Here is a 26,833-nt window from a genome sequence, read left to right as displayed (position 1 = left end):
ACAAGGTCCCTCACCAAAGGCTCTTACCTAAATTAAGCTGTAATGGGATAAAAGGGAAGGTCCTTTTATGGACTGAGAACTGGTTAAAAGACAGGGAACAAAGGGTAGGAATTAATGGTAAATTCTCAGAATGGAGAGGGGTAACTAGTGGTGTTCCCCAAGGGTCAGTCCTAGGACCAATCCTATTCAACTTATTCATAAATGATCTGGAGAAAGGGTAAACAGTGAGGTGGCAAAGTTTGCAGATGATACTAAACTGCTCAAGATAGTTAAGACCAAAGCAGATTGTGAAGAACTTCAAAAAGATCTCACAAAACTAAGTGATTGGGCAACAAAATGGCAAATGAAATTTAATGTGGATAAATGTAAAGTAATGCACATTGGAAAAAATAACCCCAGCTATACATACAATATGATGAGGGCTAATTTAGCTACAACGAGTCAGGAAAAAGATCTTGGAGTCATCATGGATAGTTCTCTGAAGATGTCCACGCAGTGTGCAGAGGCGGTCAAAAAAGCAAACAGGATGTTAGGAATCATTAAAAAGGGGATAGAGAAGAAGACTGAGAATATATTATTGCCCTTATATAAATCCATGGTACGCCCACATCTCAAATACTGTGTACAGATGTGGTCTCGTCACCTCAAAAAATATATATTGGCACTAGAAAAGGTTCAGAAAAGGGCAACTAAAATGATTAGGGGTTTGGAGAGGGTCCCATATGAGGAAAGATTAAAGAGGCTAGGACTTTTCAGCTTGGAAAAGAGGAGACTAAGGAGGGATATGCTAGAGATATATAAAATCATGAGTGATGTGGAGAAAGTGGTTAAGGAAAAGTTATTTACTTATTCCCATAATACAAGAACTAGGAGTCACCAAATGAAATTAATAGGCAGCAGGTTTAAAACAAATAAAAGGAAGTTCTTCTTCACGCAGCGCACAGTCAACTTGTGGAACTCCTTACCTGAGGAGGTTGTGAAGGCTAGGACTATAACAGTGTTTAAAAGAGAACTGGATAAATTCATGGTGTTTAAGTCCATAAATGGCTATTAGCCAGGATGGGTAAAGAATGGTGTCCCTAGCCTCTGTTCGTCAGAGGATGGAGATGGATGGCAGGAGAGAGATCACTTGATCATTGCCTGTTAGGTTCACTCCCTCTGGTGCACCTGGCATTGGCCACTGTCGGTAGACAGATACTGGGCTAGATGGACCTTTGGTCTGACCCGGTACGGCCGTTCTTATGTTCTTATGTTCTTAAGGTGTGAGGAGAACTTAACATAGGGAAATAGAATCAATTAGTGTAATCAATCATTCCCAGTCTCTGTTTAAACCTAAGTTAATTGTATCTAATTTGCATATTAATTCAAGTTCAGCAGTCTCTGTTTGGAGTCTGTTTTTGAAGTTTTTTTGTTGCAAAATTGCCACCTTCAAGTCTGTCACTGAATGGTTAGAGAGGTTAAAGTGTTCTCCCCCTGGTTTTTGAAAGTTATGATTCCTGATGTCAGATTTGTGTCCATTTATTCTTTTGCGTAGAGACTGTCCGGTTTGGCCAATATACATGGCAGAGGGGCATTGCTGGCACATGATGGCATATATCACATTGGTAGATGTACAGGTGAATGAGCCCCTGATGGTGTGGCTGATGTGGTTAGGTCCTATGATGGTGTCACTTGAATAGATATGTGGACAGAGCTGGCATCGGGCTTCGTTGCAAAGTTAGGTTCCTGGGTTAGTGTTTATGTTGTATGGTGTGCGGTTGCTGGTGAGTATTTGCTTCAAGTTGGGAGGCTGTCTGTAAGCGAGGACTGGCCTGTCTCCCAAGATCTGTGAGAGTGAGGGGTCATCTTTCAGGATAGGTTGTAGATCTTTGATGATGCGCTGGAGGGGTTTTAGTTGGGGGCTGAAGGTGACAGCTAGTGGTGTTCTGTTATTTTCTTTGTTGAGTCTGTCTTGTAGTAGGTGGCTTCTGGGTACTCTTCTGGCTCTATCAATCTGTTTTTTCACTTCAGCAGGTGGGTATTGTAGTTTTAGGAATGCTTGATAGAGATCTTGTAGGTGTTTGTCTCTGTCTGAGGGATTGGAGCAAATACGGTTGTATCTTAGAGCTTGGCTGTAGACAATGGATCGTGTGGTGTGTCCTGGATGGAAGCTGGAGGCATGTAGGTAGGTATAGCGGTCAGTGGGTTTCTGGTATAGGGTGGTGTTTATGTGACCATCACTTATTAGCACAGTAGTGTCTAGAAATGGACCGCTTGTGTGGATTGGTCTAGGCTGAGGTTGATGGTGGGATGGAAATTGTTGAAATCATGGTGGAATTCCTCGAGGGCTTCTTTTCCATGGATCCAGATGATGAAGATGTCATCAATGTAGTGCAAGCAGAGTAAGGGTGTTAGGGACGAGAGCTAAGAAAGCGTTGTTCTAAGTCAGCCATAAAAATGTTGGCATACTGTGGGGCCATGTGTGTACCCATAGCAGTGCCGCTGACTTGAAGGTATATATTGTCCCCAAATGTGAAATAGTTGTGGGTGAGGACAAAGTCACAAAGTTCAGCCACCAGGTTTGCCGTGACGTTATCGGGGATACTGTTCCTGATGGCTTGTAGTCCATCTTTGTGTGGGATGTTGGTGTAGAGGGCTTCCACATCCATAGTGGCCAGGATGGTGTTTTCTGGAAGATCACCGATGGATTGTAGGTGAAAACAAAGTTCCTTTAACAAGAGCACTTTTGGAGCTGCCTTTCCCCATCTGGGGCCATGGAAACTCTTCATTTTCACATTCCTGGATCTGTGCGCTGGTTGGGCCAGATAAACCACAGAGTTCTAACTAGCAGTATTCATGCTACAGAAAGTCCAGCTTGTGTCACAGAACTGCGTTAGATCCTGGCTGCACAGCGGGCAGGCCCCCACGGACACACAGCAGCACTCGCAGAACCTGAAGAGGGGGTTATAGGTGGCTTTTCACCAACTTTCCACTCCACTCCAATCCTCACAACTACTGAGGGCCAAACTGCACCGTGGCACAAGTTAGAGCAGACTCTGGGCCTCTCTAACTTGCACCAGTGGATAATGTACCTCAAGGGGCTGCTCTGCCAGCTCGAAACACTGCAGTACGCATTGTGTTCTGGCCCCATCCTAAACATGCGGCCTCCTTCCCCAAAACACCCCCTGCCTGGGCAGGAAATAGGTGCTACCGGGCATGCCCTATGACAGCTGTGGTTTCCCTTTTCCTAGGACCGTGATTCTCAACCATTTGGGTTTTTCTACTGGGGCCCCTTACCCATTTAGCAATATAGGAAGGAAGAGGGGGCTGTGACCCCCAGGATGAAACCCACACTCTGGGGGGGTCTCCTCCATTTCTGCCTTAAGCTAGCTTTTAGTCCCCTCTGTGCCACTAGCCACCCAAAGGGGAGTTAAGATGGGCCAAGAATCTGGCCAGATAGCTTGTAGGCAAGCGCTTTGCAATAGCTGTCATGAGCACGGGGCATGCTCGTGTTTACGTTTTACGGAAAGAGGAATTACGGAGCAGGTGATATGGCATCCTTAACTTCTACCTGGCTAAGGAGCAGCCTCTGCAGGTCCAGCCCTCCCATTACTGCCCTATAGGGACAATACCGAGTCCTGGTCTTAAGATCCCCCCTCTGTCAGGGTACTTGGCCACAGGTAGCTCCGGCAGCTCCTCGGGGTCCTCGTCTGCCTCCCCGATGGCAAAGTGTCGGGCCGCTCGGGGCTCGGCCAGGCTCTGGCAGGGCCGTCTGGTCTCTCCTCTGGCTCAGCAGCAGCTGAGCTCCTGGGACTTCCAGTGAGGGGTGCGGGGCAGGTTTGGCTCCGCCCACCCGGGGGAGCATAGTGGTCCCTCACACTCAGCCGCACTACAAAGGCCCATTCATGGCAAAGCTCACAAAGAGAAAGGTGTTGCTGGTGTTCAGGTTTCACTGGAAATGACACGCCAATGATCCCGAGTCTATAGAAACCCACAGGATAAAATCTGGTGCTGCTGTTTTCCTGTTTTGGGCAGATTCTGGTGGGAGAACACCGGGATTTTCACTTCCCAGCAGCGAGGCGCCCTGAGACGGATCAGTTTGCCACGCATCATCTGTGATAACACCCACATTACTGAGGTTCCTAGGGATATTTTCCACGCCAATAGATATCCCAGAGACTTTGTGAACTGCAATCAGATACAGAAGCTGGACCTCTCGGCTTGGAGATCAACACGTGATGGGGAAGGTAGGTACAGAGTAAATTGGCTGGCTTGCACTCAACGTAACATGGGGAAACTCAATTTTCAAAGTAGGATACTCAAAGGCGCATGTTTGCATCTGCATTTAGGGGCCTAGATAAATACTTACAGGGCATATTTTCAAAGGTTTTTAGTTACCTAAAGATGCAAATAGGGGCCCAGTGGGATTTTCAAAAGCACCTAAACAGATTAAGATACTTTAACTCCCTTGAAAATCAATGCGAGTCTGGCATGTAATTCACTGAAGTGCTTTTGAAAATCCCGCTGGGTGCTTATCTACATATTTAGGTGCCTAAATAGCTTTGTAAAGCTGGCTCTTAGGTCCAAAAACTGGTATATAGATGCCTCCATTTAGGCACCCAGGCTTGAAAATTGGCTCTGTTATGAGTAAGCTCATGGGTACGCAGCCCATCAGCATTGCTGGTCAAAGGGAAAGCTGACCTGGGCTGCCAGGGATGACTTTATAGAAACGTTTGGCTTGTTACCTCTTTTGTCACGTCAGAATGACCATACTGGGTCAGAGCAGCAATCCCTCCAGCCTGGCCCTCTGTCCTTGCTATGTCTTGTGCTGAGCACATTGTCAGTGCTCAGCAAATAATTGCTGAGGGATCCATAGATAAGGCTGAGTTGAGATTTCCACTTTACACCACAATTTATTTCATTTATTTCCTATGAAGAAAGATTCTGAATACAGATATTGTTTCTGATATTTCCCCCAGACCTGGACGTGGACTAAGTGGCTGGAGTATGTTGAATGTCTAAAGGTTTAAAAGTGCCTCTTTCCCAAATTTAGCTTTTCAATCTAATGTTTGTCTGGGTCCCCAGAGCTAAAAATTCACAGAATGTCTGGAGCCCACCCAGAAAAGTCTCTAAGATCTCAGACGCAGGTCCCTTTGCAGCATGGGATTTGGCTTCTTGTTTCTATTATTCTTCAGAACTGTTTTCATTTATGCCCTGGAGCTCCTGGCAACTGAAGAAGGTGTGTGAGGAGCCCGAGCGGGAGCCCAGTGGGCAGAGCTGGCTTACTGGGCTTCATGAGCAGACTAAGCAATTGCTTAGGATCCCGAGCAGCTCAAGGGGTCCTTAAGTTTTTATTATAAGAATTTGCCCGGTTTAGTAGTGCGTGTGTGTTTGTGTGTGTGTGTATGTGGGGGGGATATTCCCGCTTAGGGCCCCCCGTGGGCCAGCACCAGCTCTGCCAGTGGGCAATGCAAAGAGCACAGGGGCTGTGGGATGGACGTGAGGAGCAATTCAGTGCTGCAGAAGGAGGATGCTTCTCTATGGCTTGCCAAGGGGAGTCCTGGTGCAGGGAGCTGGCAGAGGTGAGCTGCAGAGGCTAGTGGATCCCCTTCTCACACAACAGCCATCCTGGTAACCAGGGAACACTGGGTGGCTGCAGCCTGGGAGTGTTGACTGATGGTATCTGAGGAAACGTGAGAGGTGAGGTCTGGCTCGAGGAGATCTCTACTGCCATGCAAGCTCTGGCTTGCAGCCCAGGGCTTCCCCCAGCAGGCTAGAGCAGGGCTGGTAGGTGCTTCCCTGCCTTGTCCTCCTGCAGAACTCAGGAGCTCCTCTGCCCCTTCTGATCCTTCAGGTTCTCAGCTGAGCTACATCGCTTCCCTTCTTCAGCAGCTAAGTAACCAGCTAATAGGCAACAGATAAAACACTGACATTTCATGCCCAAGCTACATTGGAAAAACTTAGAAATTAACTGTTTATCTAATTGTTACGATTATAGACTAAATCAGGTGGACCCATTGTGACATACAACCAATTGCCACCCTTCCTGACCAGTAGATTTGCATGCTCTGGTTCTATTGGTTAAAATGTCAGGGGCGTGAGGGACACTGTACACAAAGTGTCAAGAGTTCTCATTGGTAGATGTCTCCGACTTAGAAGTCGCACTTCTAAAAGGTTATTTGGCATCTGTTGGCTCCTGTGCCTACTCAGAAGGGAATCCTGCTTTGCTGTACTGGACTCCAGCTGGGCAAGGTGAACACCTCCCCCAGAGCCTGAGGGCATCCATTGGTGGATATCTTGTCTCTCTCCTCTTTGTCCGATACATCTCTACTTGTCCTTCTGTTCCTGCTTAGCTCATAGAGATAAAACACAATCCCAGCCTCCCGGGGCCTTCACTGCTGTATTAACACCTTGCCCATTTCACCCCACAGAAGAAGCATCCGGTGACTACTAATGATGGACGCTGAAGTTCCCCTGGAGGGCTGGATTCAGGATGCTGCCTGCAAGGATTCTTTACCACATTCAGTCCAATGCTTTTACTGCCTGGAATACCCGGCATAAGTGCTATCGTTTGGCTTGATTTTGTTTTGCATGAGGCCTTTTCAGTGAGATGCAACCAAATTAACGTGAGCATTGTTAAAAGACTTTCCAGTGCAATATATGCAATGTTTTAAACATGACATTACAGAGCAGAGAACGGCACCAAAATGAGTTTTCAAAATGACAACAGAATAATTCACAATCAGCCAGGAAGCTGCTGTCTTATGAAATTAGGCCCAAATCAGCTTTGTCTGAAGAGCCATTTCTTTCTGTCTGATTTTCCATAACTACCTGGGTCTCTGTTGGGACCTGGTGTTGTAGGACAAAGGCAGTCCAACGGATGCACTAGAATTTCACTGAAATGAACTTTTAACATGTCTCTTATTTACTACAAATCTGTTTTGCTCTCTGAGGGCAGGTCCATACTTCCGCGATTAGTAGTCGACGAAAGGAGTTCGAATCGGAGTTCGTCGATCCGCGTCTAATCGCGGCGGGCGCCCCGCCCTCGCGCGCGTCGACGGAACTCACCACCACCCGCTGGGCGGTGGCCAGTCGAAAGTGACTCTCGGAGTCTAGTCGACCCCTTAGTGTAGACCAGGCCTGACTTACTATAACAAATCACTAGAACTTTTCCTTTAAGAGAAACATAGTTTGCTGAGTTCCCAGGAGTGCCTGTGAATGAGACAGTAACGATTGTCAGCCATAGGATGCCACTTAATTATTGTTCTTTGGTTTCTTTATAATGAAAAAGCTTCTCTTGCTGTTTTTCCTGGAATGGTGAGTCAGCAGATTGTCCCTATTGAAGGAATAAGACATTAACTCCTTAATTCCTAGTCTTTTCACAGACTGTAGAGCTGTGGTAGTCACAGATGAAGGACGTGCCACTAGTGTTAGCACCATATTTGAAAGGAAATTGGCACAGCAGCCACAGTTCTCTGGGCTGGGGAAAAAGCACTTGGCATGAGTCTTTGCATCCTAAACCTGGGTGATGGGACCAGCCCTGGTGCTCATTAGAGCAGCTGGAAGATGATGACCAATGGGGTGCAGGGATGCCTTAACTATGGTTCCTTTCCCCTGGCTCCATCCCCATCTGGCAGCTGAGGTGTAGGAGACATTACACAAGCTCTGTGCCACCTCAGGATTCCCCTAGGCAGGGGGAATCCACCAGCAATTGATGCATTGATAATCGTTTCGCTTTCTGGGACAGGGTCCGCTGGCATTAGAGTTGCTGTGCCCTGCTAAAGTGGCTAGAATTGTGCAGAGCAGCCCTATGTGTGGGTGATTTGGTGCCTAGCTATCCAGTCACATAGGCCATAGACATTTGGAAAACTCTTGTGTTCACTCGTGTGGTTCCTCTGGCAGTTTAATTTAATCCTCAGTTAATTTAATTAACTCAGGCATCAGTGCAAAGAATCTTCTGCTGTGTGAGGCTGAGAGTTTGGTACGTGAACAGTAATTGTTAGTGACAGTCACAAAGCCACAGTGGGATCTTCAGCATTACACAACAGGGGACTCCTCTGATTGTCAGGGCTTGAAGGCTTTCATCCCTTCTGCTCGGAACACGGAGGCCTCTCTCAGTCACTGCATGTGCCCCTGTGTCATGGTAGAACTGGAATAAGCAAAGTTGGAGAAGAAAATCATTCTCTGTTAGAGCTCTTCTGTCATCAGAATGGTTTGATTCTGGGTCTAAGCAGCAGAAGCATGATCGCATCCCCGGGGAGGCAGGAAGCTGTTTGTTACAGCCATGCCAATTTATGTCGGAAGCTGGGCACAATAAAGGTGGCAGTGACTCTTTTTTGAGCCTGTGTTTGTAAATGAGCTTTCTTTCCCTTTTCTTAGCATGGAACTGAAGTAATACCTGAAACAGTTGAACTAATTATAAGGCTAGAAGGGCCTATAGTGACCACCTCGTCTAACTTTCTGTATCACACAGCCACAGAACTTCCCTGAATTAATTTGTTCTAGAGCAGATCTAGTTCACATAGCCTCATTCCATGCATAGCCCACCATTCCCCAAGTGAGAGGCAAGCCAACTTCTTCTTCTCTCCTGTAACAGGCCTTGACTTGCTATGTCTGCTGTATAACCACTGTCTGTGTAACGCATCACCCAATAAAACGCATTTTGGAGCAGAGGCTGACTTTCCTTTCCCTGGTGCAATGCAATGAGAGCAGTAAGTAGTGAAGGGAGGTGAGCGACGAGAGGTATTGTGCAGGGACTCGGCAGGTACGTGCTCAAATTCAGAGGCAGTAGCTAAAGTAGAAAGTGCTGAAAAGAAATTGCCCGGCCGAGTCCCTGTGCAGCAGAGGCCTCCCTTAGCTTCCTGGGGCATGTGATGCTGTGACAGAAACTGAGGGAGGAGAACTGCAGCAGGCCTGGTACAAATCAACCACTGCCCCTCAGACTAACAGCTGCGAATGAAACCCCCCAGCCCCCCATAGAGGAGACAGGACGTCCCAGCTGAGGCTTCAGAGTAAGTATGGGGGATCGAAGGGACCGGCTTCCACAAGGCTGAAATTGGTTCCTTACTCCCAGTGCCTTACTCAGAGGGCAAAATTATTTAAAATATATCAATGTAAGATTATTTCTTTTTAATTTTCATCAAATTAATGTGACCGAAGTCATTCAACCTGACCTGTAGTATCAAAAAGTTTTCAGATACTCAGCAAGTCAACCCCTGAAGAACCAGTCTCTGGAGGCATGGAACAGAGAACTACAAGGGACATACCTGATGTGCTATGAAGCAAGCAGCTACCAAGAAAGGTTCTTCAGCCATCCTAAGAATGCAAACAATCATCATCAGCAAGTCCATGGTAAGACGAGCGGATAGAGAATTCAGCAAGGGACATGAGGACAAGAGGCTGGTGAGCTGTCTCCCAGGAGTGAATACGAGGTGTCACTGTAGGATTAGACAGGATTATTAGGAAGATGTCTGGCAAATCTCCTCTGACAGTGATACACCCTGGAACCAAAGACAAAGCATCACATGGAACCACACAAATGACACAAAATCTCAGGCATCTTGGAAGGGAGTAGAAAAAGAGGACAGTCCAAGTGATCTCCTTAGAGCTCCTATCAACCTCATCAGCAAGAGAAGGCAAAAAATACTGCAGGTGAACTGCTGGCTGCACAGCTGGTGTGAGGCTGAAGGTTTTGGCTTTGTGGCTCATTGGGCCACATTCCAGTGGGCCAGGGGCTGTACAAACGAGATAGCCTGCATCTCACAAGTAGGGGGCTAATCTTCCTGGCTGAAGACGAGCTGAAACAGCAAGGAGTGCATTTAACTATCGACGCATGGAAAAATGCTAAGGAGGCAAATGTGCTACAAATCTCAAACATCATGAACAAATTGAACGGATGTGACAAATAACATGAAGAGAAGAAATGCTTCAGTTGCTTATACACTAATACTAGGAGTCTGGGTACCAAGTAAGAGGAACTAGAAATGCTCATTGATGGATAAAAAATGGATATAACTGGCATTACTGAAAGCTTGTGGGACAAGGCTATAACCTGTTTAGGAAGGCTGGAGTGGATAATAGAGGTGGAGGGGAGGTGGCACTCTACAGTAAAGACCCTGTTACCTGTTTTAGAGTTGTTGATAACTCAGAACCACGGAGGATCTCGAATGCAGATAGATCAGTGTGCTACCTAACAAAGCCCACGGCAGGGTACTGGTGGCGGGGTCTGTTACAGGTCACTAAATTGGACCATAGAACATATCTGCCTGTTATGTGTTGACAGAAATGGTGTTGTTATGGGGCAGTTTAATTTAGGAGACATATGCTGAAGATCTCCAATTCCAGTTTCCAAAAATTATAGATAATAATTGTCTAATGCAAAAGCTAACACAAATTGCACCCAACGTGAGCTAACTCTGGTTTGGAACTCATTATGACAGCTAGAGGTGAATTTATCAGTGGACTGAAAGTTGGTGGTTGCCTCAGGACCGGTGATCATGACATGAGTACATCATTATGGACAAACAGAAGACAGTTCCAACATAAATAGATAGATAGATAGATTTATTGCTTCAAGAGGGCTAATTTCTCGAAGCTGAGGAAAATTCTGAGTGAAATTGATTGTGAAAAACATTTAGAAAGAAAAATGTGAATAAAAATTGGGTTTTCTTTAAGAATGTGTTAGATATTCAAAAAGCCATACTTTTACAATCAAGAAAGAGGACAATTTTGATTAAAAGCCCATCATGGTTCAGTGTTGAGGTGGAGGCAGCAATAAATAAAATAAAGACATAAAAAACCCAATATATGACATTGAAATAAAAGGTAATAGATAGAAATCAATATAAATTAGTAGTTATGAAGGGTAGAATATTGATAAGGGAAGCTAAAGACACCAGGGAAAAATCTAAGTCTGGTAGTGCTGTGCGTAAGAAGGAGTTTTGAAAGATTATTAGGATCTAAAAAAATTCTAAAATGGTATGGTAATGGTATACTACTAGATAGAGATGGCAAAATAATTTATGATGATACAGAAAATGTTCAATAAATATTTCTGCTCTGTATTTGAAAAGAAGCAGGCTGATGTATTTGTGTCACATGAGGTTGATGAACCATGTTTCAGCCCTGCCAGCAGGCCTGAATAACTTGCACTCAAGAGTCCTAAAAGAGTTATCTGGAGTAGATTGGTGGCCCACCAATGTTAATTTGTAATAAATTTTTAAATACCAGCAAAATTCCAAAAGACTGGAAGTGTACTAATATTGTATCAATAGTCAAAAAGTGAAAGCGGTGTGACCTGGGTAACTATAAATCAGTTAGTCTGACCTCAGTCCTGGGGAAAATAATGGAAAGCTGAGATGGGAATCAATTGTTAAAGAGTTAAAGAATAGGATGATATAATTAGTAGCTGCCAGTATGGTTTTATGGAAAATGGATCTTGCCAACTAACCTGATTGTAGTCTTTGATGAGATTACAAGTCTGGTTGATGCAATCGCCTTTGGGTGAAGGTATGCTTCCCCAGTTAGTCAGGTAGCTCCACTCATCAGCCCCAACCCTCCCCTCTGCTCCTCCTAGGGTTCTTTACCCCCATCTTCCTGGCCTAGGGGGCTGCAGCAGCGTCCTCTCTCCCCCTTTGCAGGCTGGGCGGGAGTGGCTCCACGGACTCTTCACCTTCCCTCTGCCCCTTCCCAGGCCAGGTGCTCCAGTGGAGAGGGGGAGGAGCAGAGGACCATCCTATCTGTGTTTCTCACAGAATGGGAGGAGGGAGCAGAGCCATGCCAGGCTGCTGGGCTCTTTGCTGTCCCCTCCAACCGTGAAAGCAGCTAGTGGAGGAGAGAGACTCTGCCAGCTTCAGCATCACCAGACAAGCTCCAGCCCCCTCTGAAATCCTGCCACTGTGAAAAATGTTGGAGAGATGGCAACTCTGTTATAATAATGCTATTTGTGGGGGGAGAGAGGGAGCAACTCAGAGCTGCCTTCTGAGGACCCTGCTCCCTGCCGCCCTTCTCCACCGGCACAGAGCCTCATGGGAGCAGTCTTCTCAAGGTTTCCAGACTCCATGGGATGCTCTGCATTTGGCTGTTTTAGCTGCAACGTCAGTCACTGTTCTGAAGACATGAGACTCCACCCCAGCGTTCCCTTTGGCTTCAGGGAAGACCCAGCGGGCTGGAAGCCAGGAGATTAGAGGTTCTACATATGCCTCTTCCCCACTGAGGGAAACTTGTGTTCCTAGGTGTTCACACCATGTCTGTTCAGTACAGCTCAGCATCCTTCCCTAAGAGGGAAGCAAGTGGTTTCCTTCTATTATTTTTCAAATGAAATTACACAGGATCTCTCTTGACAGAATTAGTAACCAAAACCAGGTCTTTAGTATGACAGACTCACAGCTTAGCTGCACTGCCTATTGTTGCCTGATCTTTAGATTATGTATTAATTATATTCATAGAATCATAGAATATCAGGGTTGGAAGGGACCTCAGGAGGTCATCTAGTCCAACCCCCTGCTCAAAGCAGGATCAATTCCCAACTAAATCATCCCAGCCAGGGCTTTGTCAAACCTGACCTTAAAAACCTCTAAGGAAGGAGATTCCACCATCTCCCTAGGTAACCCATTCCAGTGCTTCACCACCCTCCTAGTGAAAAAGTTTTTCCTATTATCCAACCTAAACCTCCCCCACTGCAACTTGAGACCATTGTCCTTGTTCTGTCATCTGCTACCACTGAGAACAGTCTAGATCCATCCTCTTTGGAACCTCGTTCAGTTAGTTGAAAGCAACTATGAAATCCACCCTCATTCTTCTCTTCTGCAGACTAAATAATCCCAGTTCCCTCAGCCTCTCCTCATAACTCTCTCACAGATCTTGGGAGACAGGCCAGTCCTCGCTTACAGACGGCCCCCCAACTTGAAGCAAATACTCACCCATTGCCAACTCTGTCCACATATCTATTCAAGGGACACTATCATAGGACCTAATCACATCAGCCACATCATCAGAGGCTCATTCACCTGCACATCTACCAATGTGATATATGCCATCATGTGCCAGCAATGCTCCTCTGCCATGTACATTGGCCAAACCGGACAGTTTGCAATCGGAGTTGCAAAAGAATAAATGGACACAAATCAGATGTCAAGAATTATAACATTCAAAAACCAGTTGGAGAACACTCCAATCTCCCTGGTCACTGAATTACAGTCGCAATTCTCCAACAAAAACTTCAAAAACAGACTCCAACGAGAAACTGCTGAATTGGAATTAATTTGCAAACTGGACACCATTAAATTAGGCTTGAATAAAGACTGGGAGTGGATGGGTCATTACACAAAGTAAAAACTATTTCCCCATGCTAATTTTTTCCCTACTGTTACTCACACCTTCTTGTAAACTGCTGGAAATGGGCCAGGGCTGAGTTGGGTGCATGAGACCCCTCTTCCTGTGCGCCAGAGTGCAAAATATTGAGACAATCCCAACATCGGTCGAGACGTGGGACAAACAAGTAAATATCAGGACAGCCCCGATAAAATCAGGACATCTGGTCACCCTACCCTCAGCTCCCCTAGCTCCCCATTCTGCCTTTGCCAGCAGCCAGGCACCACCCCGCAGCTCCCATTGGCTGCGGTTCCCAGCCAATGGGAGCTGCCGAACCGGGGCTTGGGGCGGAGCGGAGGAGCACGTAGAGCTAGGGAGCTGGGGCCGTCACTTCCCAGGTGCTGGGTAGGAAGCCTGTCTCGGCCTCCCCAAGCTCCACCCCCCGAGCACCTGCACCCTCCCTCCAGCTGCAACTCCCCCAGCACCTGCTCCCCCAGCACCCAGAGTCGTCCTGGGCCGTGCAGGCCCCTGGGCCGTGCCCCCCCCAGCACCTGTGTCCCCCTCCCCAGCACCCAGAGTGCGTCCCTGGGCTGCGGCCCCCTCCCCAGCACTTGCACTGCCCACCCTGAGCTGCGACTCCAGTTTACAGGGAGTTGTCCTGAGGGATTTTGCATTGAGTTGTGTCTGGTTTATGCTGGGGGATGTGTTGGGCTGTGTCTGGAGGTGTTGTGCTGAGAGATTTGTGCTGAGTTGTTTTGCTGTATGGATTGCACTAGCAACTTCATGTTAAGTTGTACGTGGGGCAAATCAACCTTTGAAGAACTATGGCGGTTGGGTCAAGGAACCCACCATCTGTGTTGTCTCCTCCACATCACTGACTCATTACAACTAATGAACTTGTTTCATTCAAATGAACTGTAGCTTAAGGATGGTGATTGGTTGAGGACTCTGGGCATGTGTGACAGGGCACACTCGCCCCGCACTGGGTGAGGAAGGGTTAACCCTACATTGTGGGCCGAGGAAACCACACCCCCGCCACTGTACTGGGCATGCTCCAAGTGCACTAGTATAAAAAGGAGCAGCTGAGCTCAGTTGCTGCTGACTGCCGATGAGGAAGGATGCTTGCTTGCTGCTGGCTCCAGCCAAGGATCAGCTGAAGCCTGAGGCCGTGGGAGCTGGAGATGCTGCAACCCAGGCAGACACCAAGGTATCCATGGAGGCCTTGCTGAGTCTGGAGTTGCCGGGGACAACACAGCCTGGGGAACCTGGAGATAGCAGAGAGGCTCAGACTGCAGCAGCGGGAACTATGGTAGGGTGCAGCCCAGGGCAATTAGATAGTGACCTGGGATGTTGAGTCAGAACCTGCCTGCTGACTCAGTGGCATGTGCCACTGCCAGGGCCCTGGCTGGGGTCTGGGGCAGAGGGAGGGCCTGGACCCCCTACCTGGGCTGCCACCCCCTCTTTTGTGCATGGTGGCCCCCTTCCTGAGTGAGACCACTGGCCACCACTGCCCTGCTAACAGGGGTGAATGGACTGACTTTGGCCACTAGGCCTTACTGCCCTGCTAAGAGGGGCAAATCTACGGACTCCGGCTGCTAGATCTTACAGCCCTGTCGACTGGGGCGAATCTATGGCCTCTGGCCATTGGGTGAGGGTTGCCAATTTTCTATTGGCACAAAAGTGAACACCCCAGCCCTGCCTGTTCCCTGAGGCTCTGCCCCCTGCCTCACCCCTTCCCTGAGGCCCTGACCCCTGCTCACCACATTCCCCCTGGGTCAGTGACTCGCCCTCCTCAACCCTCACTCACTTCACTGGGCTGGGCCAGGGGGTTGGGGTGTGGGAGGGGGTGAGGGCTCTGGGGTGGGGCCATAAATGAGGGGTTCAGGGTGTGGGAGAGGGCTCTGGGCTGGGGCAGGTAGTTGGGGTGTGGGAGGGGGTGAGGGCTCCAGCGGGGGGGGTGGGCTCTGGGGTGGGGCTGGGGATGAGGGGTTTGGGGTTACAAGAGGGAGCTCCAGGCTGGGGGGGTGGGGCTGAGAGATTTGGAGTGCAGGATGAGGCTGTGGGTTGACGCATGCGGTGGAGGTGTGGGAGGGGGTGAGGGCTATGGGGTGAGGCTGGAGATGAGGGGTTCATGGTGGGGGGGGCTCTGGGCTGGGGGGGTGCAGGCTCTGGGGTGCAGGAGGAGGTTCTGGGTTCAGGGCACAAGTTGGGCTGCAGGGGGGGTGAGGGCTCTGGGCTTTGGGGTGGGGCTAGGGATGAGGGGTTTGGGGTGCAGGAGGAGGCTCTGGGTTTGGGGGGGCTGAGGGCAGGGGCAAGGGGTTGGGGTTTAGGGTTGGGGCGCAGGCTTGCCTTGTGCAGCTCCTGGTCAGTGGGGCTAAGGCAGGCTGCCTGCCTGTCCTGGCTCCGTGCTGCACTCCGGAAGCAGCCAGCAGGTCCAGCTCCTAGGCGGGGGGGTGGGCTCGAGTCTCTGCGGTGTGCGCTGCTCTCGCCTGCAAACACCGCCCCCCGCTGGTCACCCTACACTGGGCTGCACTGCCCTGCCTCACTGGGGTGAATTTACAGACTGTAGCTGCTAGGCCTTACTGCCCTGACAACTGGTGCAAATCTACTGACTCTGGCTATTGGGCCACACTGCCCAGCTATTAGGGGTGAGTGCATTGAATTTGGCCATTAGGCCTCATTGCCCTGCTAAGAAGGGCAAGTATATTGACTCGTGCTAAGGAGGCATAGACATGGGTTAGTTATGTACACCCCAACCTCTACACGCTAGGAGAGACAGGGAGCACTTGCCCCGCACTGGACGGGGTCTCTCCCACCGCTGTCACAGCATGGCATGGATGTACGCCTTTACTGTTTTACAGATGCCAATTAATTGGCAAAAGTATAATATGCCTTTAGACAAGAGCTGATCCCTGCAGAACCCCACTAATAACCTCAGTCATTGATAACAAGTCTCTTTGAGATCTATCAGTCAGTCACCAACATGGAGCATGTGCGAATGATGGTTTTGCTCACCTGAATGATTTTCATGGCGAAAGGTATCGATCTGACTCTAGAACTTTGTAAATTCCAACTTCCACTTCCATTCCCCTAACAGAGCAGAGAGTCTTTACAAAATGGTTTGGAAAGGTTGTTTTTTAAAACAAAAACAACCACCCGGTGTTCACTTCCCTTCTTCTCAAAAACGGTTGACAATTTTGCTCAAACTTTCCAAAAAATTGTGGCAAGTGTGGAAAATGTCAGACCTTACTGTTTGGCAACTGAAAACAAAATTTACTAATGGAAAGTGTCAGGCAATCTTCTCCAGAGGTGCTGATCCTGCCCCATCCATAACTGGCATCGTTTTTAGTGTGAGTGCAGTGGGGCTGATCCCCACCCCAGGCAGTTAAGTGTTAAAGAACTGCTCTGGGCACAGTCAGCCTCAGTCTGCTGTACCTGTGAGGCATGTCAAGCCTGGAGATGGGTGGTCCCTAAAAGGGAGGAGCCCTGCTCAGTGCAGGGGGGGGGGCACTCTGAAGGAGCAGGACTGCAACGAAGAGCCCTTTGGTCCCTGGAAGCAGGGACTGCAGACCAGGGGAAAGGTTTGAGAGCCTTGTCCACCTAGGCCCCCTCAGAAAGGAGAAGTGCCAGGTCATTTCTCTTTCTTTGGCTATGCTTTTTGTGAACTGCAGAAGCATGCTGACTTTTTGTTGGCACAAAAGGGGGCTGACGTCTTGAACAAAACAGCTGTGGGGCGGTGCCCTGGACTCTGAGACAGGAGTAGGGGCAACCCTTTCCCTGAGGGGTGCTAGAGATGTATATAGTCTGCTAGGTAGTGCTATCTGGTTAACGGTGTATTTGTTCCAATATACTGACAATAATCAGAAATGGGAGGTGATGGTACCTGAATACATTTTTGCATAAATCAGGCTTTATTGAGATAATATCTTTAATGTGCACAACTTGCCCTTTCACCATTCAGAGAAACCAGAAAGAGAATCAATCATCTGTATGATGAAGAAATTGAAGAATCACAAAGAGAGGTGCCAGAAGGCAGCCTTCAATCACTAACTTGTAAATCTGCACTCATGGGCTTCAGTTCAGTCTGGACTTTTTTAGCGAGTGTTATTAGCTAATCCTAGTTCTTTTAGCAGTGGCCACTTGCAAGCTAATGCCGATGTAAGCAGAGCCAGGATGAGCTCTACCCTGACATCTGGTGGTGAATTATGGCGAGTGTGGGAAAGAACTTCGCGGCTGATCTTGTTTGTATAGGCACACCCACCCCGCCTAGCATGAGCCAATGGCAGCCCAAATGGTCACTTTGACAGCTGTGGGATCCCCAATTTCTCTGTTACTGGGGCAGGAGGAATAAAGTGTTGTTACCCTGATTATATGAATGAGGGACTATGAACCTGTTTTATGACAGAGGGTCTCACCATCAATTAAGTAGCACTCGCTCGACATGGGTTCCAAAACCCAGTGAATTGAGAGTAGTTGGGGACAGGTGTTTGTACCTGATGGTATGGGCCCCCTTTTAAGGGCCTGGAACACTAATTGTACTGTCTCCTCTCCCCACTGTTGAATAGCAGAGCTAATTTTGATTCCATTAGAAGTCTAGCTAGAGGCTGCTGAGTTGAATTCACTTTGGGCCAATGGTGCACCAGCTCTGGGGCTCTCCTACTACAAGCTGAAATTACTAAGAGCTGAAATCATTAAAAGAGCTAAACTTACTGAGCTGAGATCACTGAGTGCTGTGTTAACTAGTGGGGGAGCCTGAAGATATATTGCTAAGCAGCTGGCAGAGCGGAGCAGTTTGCAGGACAGTTGGTACAGCCCACAGAACAGCGAGTGGAGCGGAGCAAAGCAGAGCAGTTTGCAGGGACGGCTGGAGCAGCTCATGGGACGGCTGGAGGAGCGGAGCGGCTGGTGGAGCAGAGCCATTTGTGGTGAAGGCTGCAGCAGAACTCCACGGAGAGGCGGGGCAGTCAGCCTCGGACCACGTAAGGTGCCCCTTAACACCCTGTGTGCCGCCCCCATTTCCACTCAGGCTGGGGAGGGGGTAAAATGCTGCAGATAAACTTTTGAACTCTGGGGTGGCACTGACCAGGGACAGAGACTTTTGGGTTGTTGGACTTTGGGGTGATTGGACTTAAGACCCTAAGGGGAAAAGGACACTGCCAAAACTTACTTGGGGGTGGGTCTTTTGCTCAAGGTTTGTGTTATGAATCCTGTTTGTGGTGTTTCCCTAACATAATGCTGCATTGTTTCCCTCCTTTATTAAAAGGATTTTGCTACACTCAGGCTCCGTGCTTGCAAGAGGGGAAGTATTGCCTCCTAGAGGTGCCCGGGGGGGTGGTATGTAATTGTTCTAGGTCACTGGGTTTGCATTGTGTTATTGAAATGGAACCCCTGGATACTCAACCCGGCCCTTGTTGCTGCCAACTCAGAGGGGAAGAAGGGTTACATCAATGTTGGAAGTTTTTGCAAATGGAAGAAAATCGACACAAACACAGGCAAAATGACAGCAGGTGGGCCATGCATTCCAGCCAGCCACAGAGCTAGGCCGTGCATTCCAGCCAGCAAGTGTCAGTAGTGGGTTAGACTGAAAGTAGTGAAGAATCCTTGCCAGCAGCATCCTCAATCCAGCCCTCCAGGGAAATCTCAACTTCCATCATACGGAGTCACCGGATGCTTGTTCTGTGGGTGAAATGGGCAAGGTGTTAATAAAGCAGAGAAGGCTCCTGGGTGGCTGGGATTGTCCTGGACATGAAATTTCCCCTGAACTATTGTGCATTCTGTCTCTGAGTGAAGCAGTTTTTGGTGCTGAACATTTTTAGAATATTGGCAGAATATTAGCTTTTCCCCCAGTCCTCTGGGACTTTCCCATTCTTTCTAATATTGTTAAAAATTAAGATCAATGGCTCAGAATGCTTCTTGGCCAATTCTTTTGGAACTCTAGGATGCAAATTCTCTGGTGCTGCAGATTTAAAGAAATTTCTCTTTAGCAGGTGTAGTTTCACACCTGCCTAGTTACTGTTGGAATAAAAGGGATCTCGCCGGCACTGTAAAACACGACTGCATCATCCAGCTTCTTTTCAATCTGATATTAGGGGGCCTTTTAATCTACTGGACAAAGGCATTACAAGGCTCAGTGGCTGGCAGATGAAGCTAGACAAATTCAAACTGGCAAGAAACTCTAATGGTTAACAGTGAAGGTGATCAACTACTGGAGCAGATTACCAAAGGGTGGGATGGAATCTCCATCTCACTGGCACCTTGCTGTCTCTGGGTCCCTGTAGCGCTCAGCTCCTGGGGACTGAAATGCTTTAATTTAACCCAAGTGGTTAGGCTCAATATAGTGGTTACTGAGTGTAATTTAGTGTCCTGTGCTATATGGGGTCAGACAAGATGATCAAGGATCCTTCCTGCCCTTAAATTCTATGAACGACTCCAGTTTCAATCAAGTTTGGGTGTCTCTTTCTAAAAGTTATGCTCTAGCTCAATCACAATGTATTGGTGTCACTACAGGACTGATTGGGTAATGGTCTCTGGCCTGTGCTGTGCAGGAGGTCACACCAGGAACCACCACCACCTTCCAGGTTTCTGTGACAGGGTGTACTTGTCCCGCGCTGGACAAGGAGGGGTTAACCCCATACTGTGGGCCAAGGAAGCCACATCCCCTGGCCCGTGCTGGGCAAGCTTCAGCTGGAGTACGTGTATAAGGGGGCAGCCCAGATCGGTCAGGGCTGACTGCTGAGGAGGGGGACACACGCTGGCAGGCTCCCACCCGGACGCTGCTGGAGCTGGAGCCTGAGACCATGGAGGCCAAGCCCAACAGGATCTGGACGGATACTCAGCTACTCATGGACACCCAGGAGATGTCGGAACCGCTGGGAGCTTTACAGGTCAGAGACCAGGAAATCCAGATATTGTGCCACTGGAAGACACAGTGAGAAGTAGCCCAGGGGAACTAGACATTGATCCAATTGTTGGACTGGCTCAGTGAAAATGATCAGGGGTCTGGAGCACATGACTTATGAGGAGAGGCTGAGGGAACTGGGATTGTTTAGTCTGCAGAAGAGAAGAGTGAGGGGGGATTTGATAGCTGCCTTCAACTACCTGAAACGGAGGTTCCAAAGAGGATGGAGCTCGGCTGTTATCACTGGTGGCAGATGACAGAACAAGGAGCAATGGTCTCAAGTTAACACAACTCCACCAAGCAGTGCTAACATGCCCTCACGTTATAGTGAAGACAAGCGGGAGCCTCTGGGGCAGATGGGAAGATCAAGGTGGGGGATTGGGAGGAAGGATCTGTTGGAGGAAGGGTGGCTGGAAGAGTGAGTTTGATCTGGGGAGGAAAGGCCAGGGAATGCTGGGGAGGAGAAGCCTCCATGTGGGCCCAGTTGTGTGTGTTTCTCTGGGCACGAGGTCTATTCTGTACCTGCCACTCCATAGTTACTGCGTTGTCTCCAAGGTGACAAGTCAATACTGTCAATTACTCCGCAGTTCACGAAGTCCTCAGGATAGTGGTTGACCTTGAACGCATCTCTGGGCACCTCTCTAATGCGAGTGTTATCACAGAGAACCCGTGACAATGAACTTCTGCTCAGGGCACGGCGCTGCTGTGGAGTGAAAACCCCGGGATTCTCCCACCAGAATCTACAAAGAAGCAGAAAAGCAGCAGTGTTACAGCCCGTGTTTATCCTTCTTGGGAATGAATTTAGTCCTGGCGGGACATGATTTGTTTTGTCTCCATTGATATGAAAAGCAGCCTTGCCTATGAAAAGGAAATACAAGTGGTGGTGTGTGAAATCTGGGACTCATTGCAGTCAGCAGCAAAACTCCCACCAGCTGCAGTGGGGCCACATTTTCAGCTGGTAGTTTAAAAAAAGTGTTTTTCTGATGTTAATAAATCTCCTATAACCAAAATGCCTTCAAGATTTCTAGAGAAAGACGGAAGATTCTATATGGATAAGTTCTATTGAAAATGAAAAAAACTTAGATTGCAAAGTCATGGGCTAAAAAGCTTGTGTGGGAATCACAGATGTTCTCTGGCCTGGGCTGTGCAGGAGCTCAGACGATGATCACCATGGTCCCTTCTGGCCTTAACATCTATGAATTGATGCAAAAGTTAGGAAAACCCTGAATTAAGGTTGCCTGTGCAATCTTAACTCTGCCCTCTTGTGCGTATGGGCTGTGTTCGAGACCGTAATTGAATGATCACATACTGTTTAGTCCACAAACGACCCCTGGCTCACTCAATGCACGGTGCTGTATGAATGAGGCAGCTGCCAGTTCTTTGTTGTAACAGGGTTTGGGGGGGCCAGTCGACCTAGTGGTTCGAGGACCTGACTTCCTGCTCCCTGCTTGTGTAGTCGAGGTGCTTCAGACTTTAAGGCAGGGTGGACAGGGGCATGCAGTGGAGTGGGAGAACCTGGGTAAAAGGATCTGCAATGATTGAGAACCCTGGAATAAATTGGCTAGAACAGTGAGCTGGCTACCATGGCCACCTCCTCAAAGGTTTTAAAGAGGGCCTACGGATCATCATCAGGTCCCATCTTGACGAGTCTGACAGCTGGGGTGGGGTTCACTGGTTCTGCTGCAGTAAATGGCCATAGTACTGTAGCCACCTGCTGGACCAACTGCTGCTGCCAGGCCTCTAACTCACAGACCAGCTGCTGCTGCTGTTTGGCCATTCAAACTCTTGCAGCTCTTGGCCTTCTCCTGGGGCCTGTTTCGGCCTTGCAGTGAAAAGGAGCATATGTGTGAGGATGCGGGGGAGCAAGCGACAGAGGGAGAGGGGATGCAGTGAGCAGGGTGGGGCCTTGGGGAGGGGTGGGGCCTCAGGGAAGGGGCGGGGCAAGGGTGTTTGGTTTTCTGGAATTAGAAAGTTGGCAACCGTATACTGGGGGCCTTTCTGGGACCCCGTCTCCCTGCAGTGCTATACGTGCTAGTATAAGGGTCATCTGAGGGGAGGGAGAAATGGGACACTTCCCCCCGCAACTCTCAGGCGGGGAGACAATAACTTATCCCCCCATCATCAAGCCTGTGGTAGAGGTGACGAGGGAGGAAGTTGGCCCTGCTCAGGTTCCTCCGGTTTAACACTTGTTACTTTGCCAGACCTGAACCCTGCAGGCTGAGATTCACCAGGCTTGGGCTCTGCCTCAAGCTGGATGGTTTGGTTCCCCTTGAGAACAAGGGAGAACAAACGCTTGTAAGTTATGGAGTTCCTAGCTCTGTGCCCATCTGTAAGACGGGGCCCATAACACCTTCCTACCTCACTGAGGTGCTGTGAAGATACATTGGTGATACTACGGTCAGTGCCCTGGAACTGCCCATGAAGAAATGACGAATTCTGTATTCAGTGCAAGGTTTGGATGATGTGAGGTGAACACGGCAGGGGCCACACACTGAACAATAGGGATAAGAAGAAATATTGAACAGCTGCCTCATTCCTGGAGCGCTGTCCGTCCTGTGTTGTTGTTCCCAGAACCCCGACAACACACAATCGTGTAATTAAAAAGACTGTCAAAATGCACACGCACAAGGGTGCTGAGTTAAGATTGCAGGCAGCCTCATTTCTGGCATTTCCTAACGTCCGAGTGTTCGACTTTGCAAACTGCATAACTTTTTTTAATGTAGTATTTTTGCATGGCATAAATTATGGGAGAATGGTGGTGACATCGTTGTTAAAAGGAAAACTCCACTGCAATGTTAACAGTCAAATTAAACCTGCATTTCTAAGAAATGTTTTGAAAGTGGCAATATATGAAACGGAAATTAAAATTGACATAGTGTTTGCATTTTTCGTGTTGGTTTGAAGCAGGCTGGATTCATACACCCAGGATAATGACCACAGAAATTACCACCTTAAAAAGAGATTTAAGGGGATGTTTCGCCTTTCTTCAGAGCCCTCTACACACCATCTATGCACCAGTGAGTGGAGCTGTCTGGACACGTAGGGGTTAATCAACTGCCCTTCCCACAGGGGCGCCCCTTGAATATCTGTGAATGAAACCCCGGTATTGAGCCGTGGCACTTGGAACACCAAGCAAGCCCATCGGTGAGGGAATGGAACAGCACATGACACCAACTGCCATTTGTTCTTTTGTAAATAAAATGGAAGTGGAGATTCACTTTCCAGTCAGCCTACCTGTCCCCATCTCGCAATTTCCTGAACTGAGATCCAATGATGCAAGCCAGGAGAGGTCCCACTCTGCCATTGGGAACAAATGGCTCCGCAAGTGCCCCAATCCAGATGTCGATATTGTCTGGTGTCCCGTACAGGTTCATGAACTTCCTGGCCAGCTCAGGATTTCTCAGCACTGCAGAGAGTTCAGTTAAGTTGCGAGGCTGTGAGAGCCCACAGAATTGTCTCCAGGCGTTATACCCTGCAGAACCAGAGCAGAGTAGTCAATACTTCCATCTCCCTCCCATCTGTGCCAGCATCTCCCCATTGTTCTCCATTCTCCACATGCAGCCCGCTTTGCCGTTGCCCACTAGTAACATTTGCCTTGTCCCGGATTTAAAAAAATATTTCAGCAGATGTTAATGTGTCCATAAGACAAAGTCCTTGATCAGAGGCAGTGTCTCGCTGGATGCCCCCAAGGCCAGTGCTCCCTCCCTGTGTGCAGGAGGCAGTGACTCCTCCTAGTGTGCCAGCCCCGTTACTCTGAAGGCTCAGGGATGTAAGCAGACGTGTAGCACCCCTTGCTGCAGTGCACCAGAGCCAAGCTCTGCAAGATGCAGGGGAGTAAAAGCTGGGTGAAAATCAAACCCTTCATTCAGGACTTTAACCTGGATACCATCTTCGACTTGGTCCTCACAGCCCGGCTATCTCTAAATTTTGCTGATTCTTTCTGTAAAACGTCTCTAAGATACAGCCCTTCCTGTCCATCCACACAGCTACAGCTCTCGGCCCGGATCTCCTCATCATGCATCTCAGTTACTGCAGCAGTCTCTTCTCGGGCCTTGACAAATGCAATCTTGCCCCACTCAATCCATAACAATCCAGACTACTTCTGCAAGGATAATTTTCCTAGCCCATTGCTTTAACCATGTCATTCCTCTTTAGATCCCTCCACTGTCTCCCACTCCTCTAATGCATCAAACACAAGCTGCATTTATTCACTTTTATGCCTATCATCAAGGCCTCACCCTGCCTATCATCTCTCATGCACCATCTAGGTGTCAGTTCCTACCTGACTGGCCAATGGCAGCCTCTATTGCCCACTTATTAAATTTTCAAACAAGCACCTTTGAGCTTTCTCTCATGCTGTCCCTTGCACATGGGAGGAACTCCCTGTCAACATTCTCAAAGCTACCTCATTATCCGCCTTCAAACTCTCCTGAGAGTGAAGCCTACAAAAGCTTGCCAACAGGTAGGCTGCTGCTGTGCTGAGACCCACTGCCTGTCGTGCTGATCAATATTGTCTCGCTGTTTCCTTGTGCTTCCCCAGAGGTACGTCTGTAGCCATCTATTGTCTCATCTTATACTTAGATTCCTGTTCTGTCTTTTTGTTCTGTACATAAGAACATAAGAACGGCCATACCGGGTCAGACCAAAGGTCCATCTAGCCCAGTATCTGTCTACCGACAGTGGCCAATGCCAGGTGCACCAGAGGGAGTGAACCTAACAGGCAATGATCAAATGATCTCTCTCCTGCCATCCATCTCCACGCTCTGACAAACAGAGGCTAGGGACACCATTCCTTACCCATCCTGGCTAATAGCCATTTATGGACTTAACCTCCGTGAATTTATCCAGTTCTCTTTTAAACATTGTTATAGTCCTAGCCTTCACAACCTCCTCAGGTAAGGAGTTCCACAAGTTGACTGTGCGCTGCGTGAAGAAGAACTTCCTTTTATTTGTTTTAAACCTGCTGCCTATTAATTTCATTTGGTGACTCCTAGTTCTCGTATTATGGGAATAAGTAAATAACTTTTCCTTATCCACTTTCTCCACATCACTCATGATTTTATATACCTCTATCATATCCTCCCTTAGTCTCCTCTTTTCCAAGCTGAAGAGTTCTAGCCTCTTTAATCTTTCCTCATATGGGACCCTCTCCAAACCCCTAATCATTTTAGTTGCCCTTCTCTGAACCTTTTCTAGTGCCAGTATATCTTTTTTGAGGTGAGGAGACCACATCTGTACACAGTATTCGAGGTGTGGGCGTACCATGGATTTATATAAGGGCAATAATATATTCTCCATCTTATTCTCTATCCCCTTTTTAATGATTCGTAGCATCCTGTTTGCTTTTTTGACCGCCTCTGCACACTGCGTGGACATCTTCAGAGAACTGTCCACATAGACTCCAAGATCTTTTTCCTGACTCGTTGTAGCTAAATTAGCCCCCATCATATTGTATGCATAGTTGGGGTTATTTTTTCCAATGTGCATTACTTTACATTTATCCACATTAAATTTCATTTGCCATTTTGTTGCCCAATCACTTAGTTTTGTGAGATCTTTTTGAAATTCTTCACAGTCTGCTTTGGTCTTAACTAGCTTGAGCAGTTTAGTATCATCTGCAAACTTTGCCACCTCACTCTTTACCCCTTTCTCCAGATCATTTATGAATAAGTTGAATAGGATTGGTCCTAGGACTGACCCTTGGGGAACACCACTAGTTACCCCTCTCCATTCTGAGAATTTACCATTAATTCCTACCCTTTGTTCTCTGTCTTTTAACCAGTTCTCAATCCATGAAAGGACCTTCCCTTTTATCCCATGACAGCTTAATTTACGTAACAGCCTTTGGTGAGGGACCTTGTCAAAGGCTTTCTGGAAATCTAAGTATACTATGTCCATTCCCCCTTGTCCACATGTTTGTTGACCCCTTCAAAGAACTCTAATAGATTAGTAAGACACAATTTCCCTTTACAGAAACCATGTTGACTATTGCTCAACAGTTTATGTTTTTCTCTGTGTCTGACAATTTTATTCTTAACTATTGTTTCGACTAATGTGCCCGGTACTGACATTAGACTTACCGATTTGTAATTGCCGGGATCACCTCTAGAGCCCTTTTTAAATATTGGCATGACATTAGCTAACTTCCAGTCATTGGGTACCGAAGCCGATTTAAAGGACAGGTTACAAATCTTAGTGTTTGTACAGGGCCTAGCACAGTGAGGTCCTGGTCCATTATTTGGGCTCCTAGGTTCTACGGTCAAACAAATAACAATAATAATCTGAGGGTCCGAATCTGCCAAAGGACATTGTTTTGTTTTTGAAAGTTTGAGCAATTTCTACCAAAAAGTGAAGTCCAGATACCATTCCTGCTGCGAAAAATCTAGTCACCACAATTTAGTCACTACAAGGCCAGAAGGGACCCCTGATCATCTAGTCTGACCTCTTGTAGAGCACAGGCCAGAAACTTCCCCAAAAGACTTTCTTCTGAAGTAGTGTATCATTTAAAAAGTCCATCCAACCTTGATTTAAAAGTTGCCAGTGATGGAGAATCCACCACAATCCTTGGTCAAATTGCTCCAGCGGTTGATCACCATCACTTTTAAAAATGTATGTGTTATTTCAAATCCAAATTTGTCTAGCTTC

General features: G+C 47.9%; 2 protein-coding genes across 4 annotated transcripts in view; one reads left to right on the top strand and one right to left on the bottom strand.

Annotated features, from left to right (window-relative positions):
- LOC120387580 (myeloperoxidase-like) overlaps positions 1-6,924 on the top strand; it is a 48,855-nt gene extending 41,931 nt beyond the window's left edge. For all 3 annotated transcript variants that reach the window (XM_039508504.1, XM_039508506.1, XM_039508505.1), the window contains 2 exons: positions 4,015-4,226; positions 6,411-6,924. In XM_039508504.1, coding sequence (XP_039364438.1) covers positions 4,015-4,226; positions 6,411-6,433 — 235 coding nt within the window. In that variant the 3' untranslated portion in view covers positions 6,434-6,924. The remainder of the gene's footprint in view (positions 1-4,014; positions 4,227-6,410) is intronic.
- Positions 6,925-18,823: 11,899 nt separating this feature from the next.
- Positions 18,824-26,833, bottom strand: part of LOC120387502 (myeloperoxidase-like) — a 52,823-nt gene continuing 44,813 nt past the window's right edge. Inside the window, exons 11-13 of the mRNA XM_039508346.1 lie at positions 23,423-23,660; positions 20,711-20,928; positions 18,824-18,966 (exon numbers count right to left, since the gene is read on the bottom strand). Of these exons, the coding sequence (XP_039364280.1) occupies positions 18,941-18,966; positions 20,711-20,928; positions 23,423-23,660 (482 nt within the window). The 3' untranslated portion in view covers positions 18,824-18,940. The remainder of the gene's footprint in view (positions 18,967-20,710; positions 20,929-23,422; positions 23,661-26,833) is intronic.

The sequence above is a fragment of the Mauremys reevesii genome, linkage group 20, assembly GCF_016161935.1.
Source record: "Mauremys reevesii isolate NIE-2019 linkage group 20, ASM1616193v1, whole genome shotgun sequence".
Taxonomy (NCBI): Eukaryota; Metazoa; Chordata; order Testudines; family Geoemydidae; genus Mauremys; species Mauremys reevesii.
The sequence above is the reverse complement of the archived record's forward strand: the minus strand, read 5'-3'. Positions and strand labels throughout refer to the sequence as shown.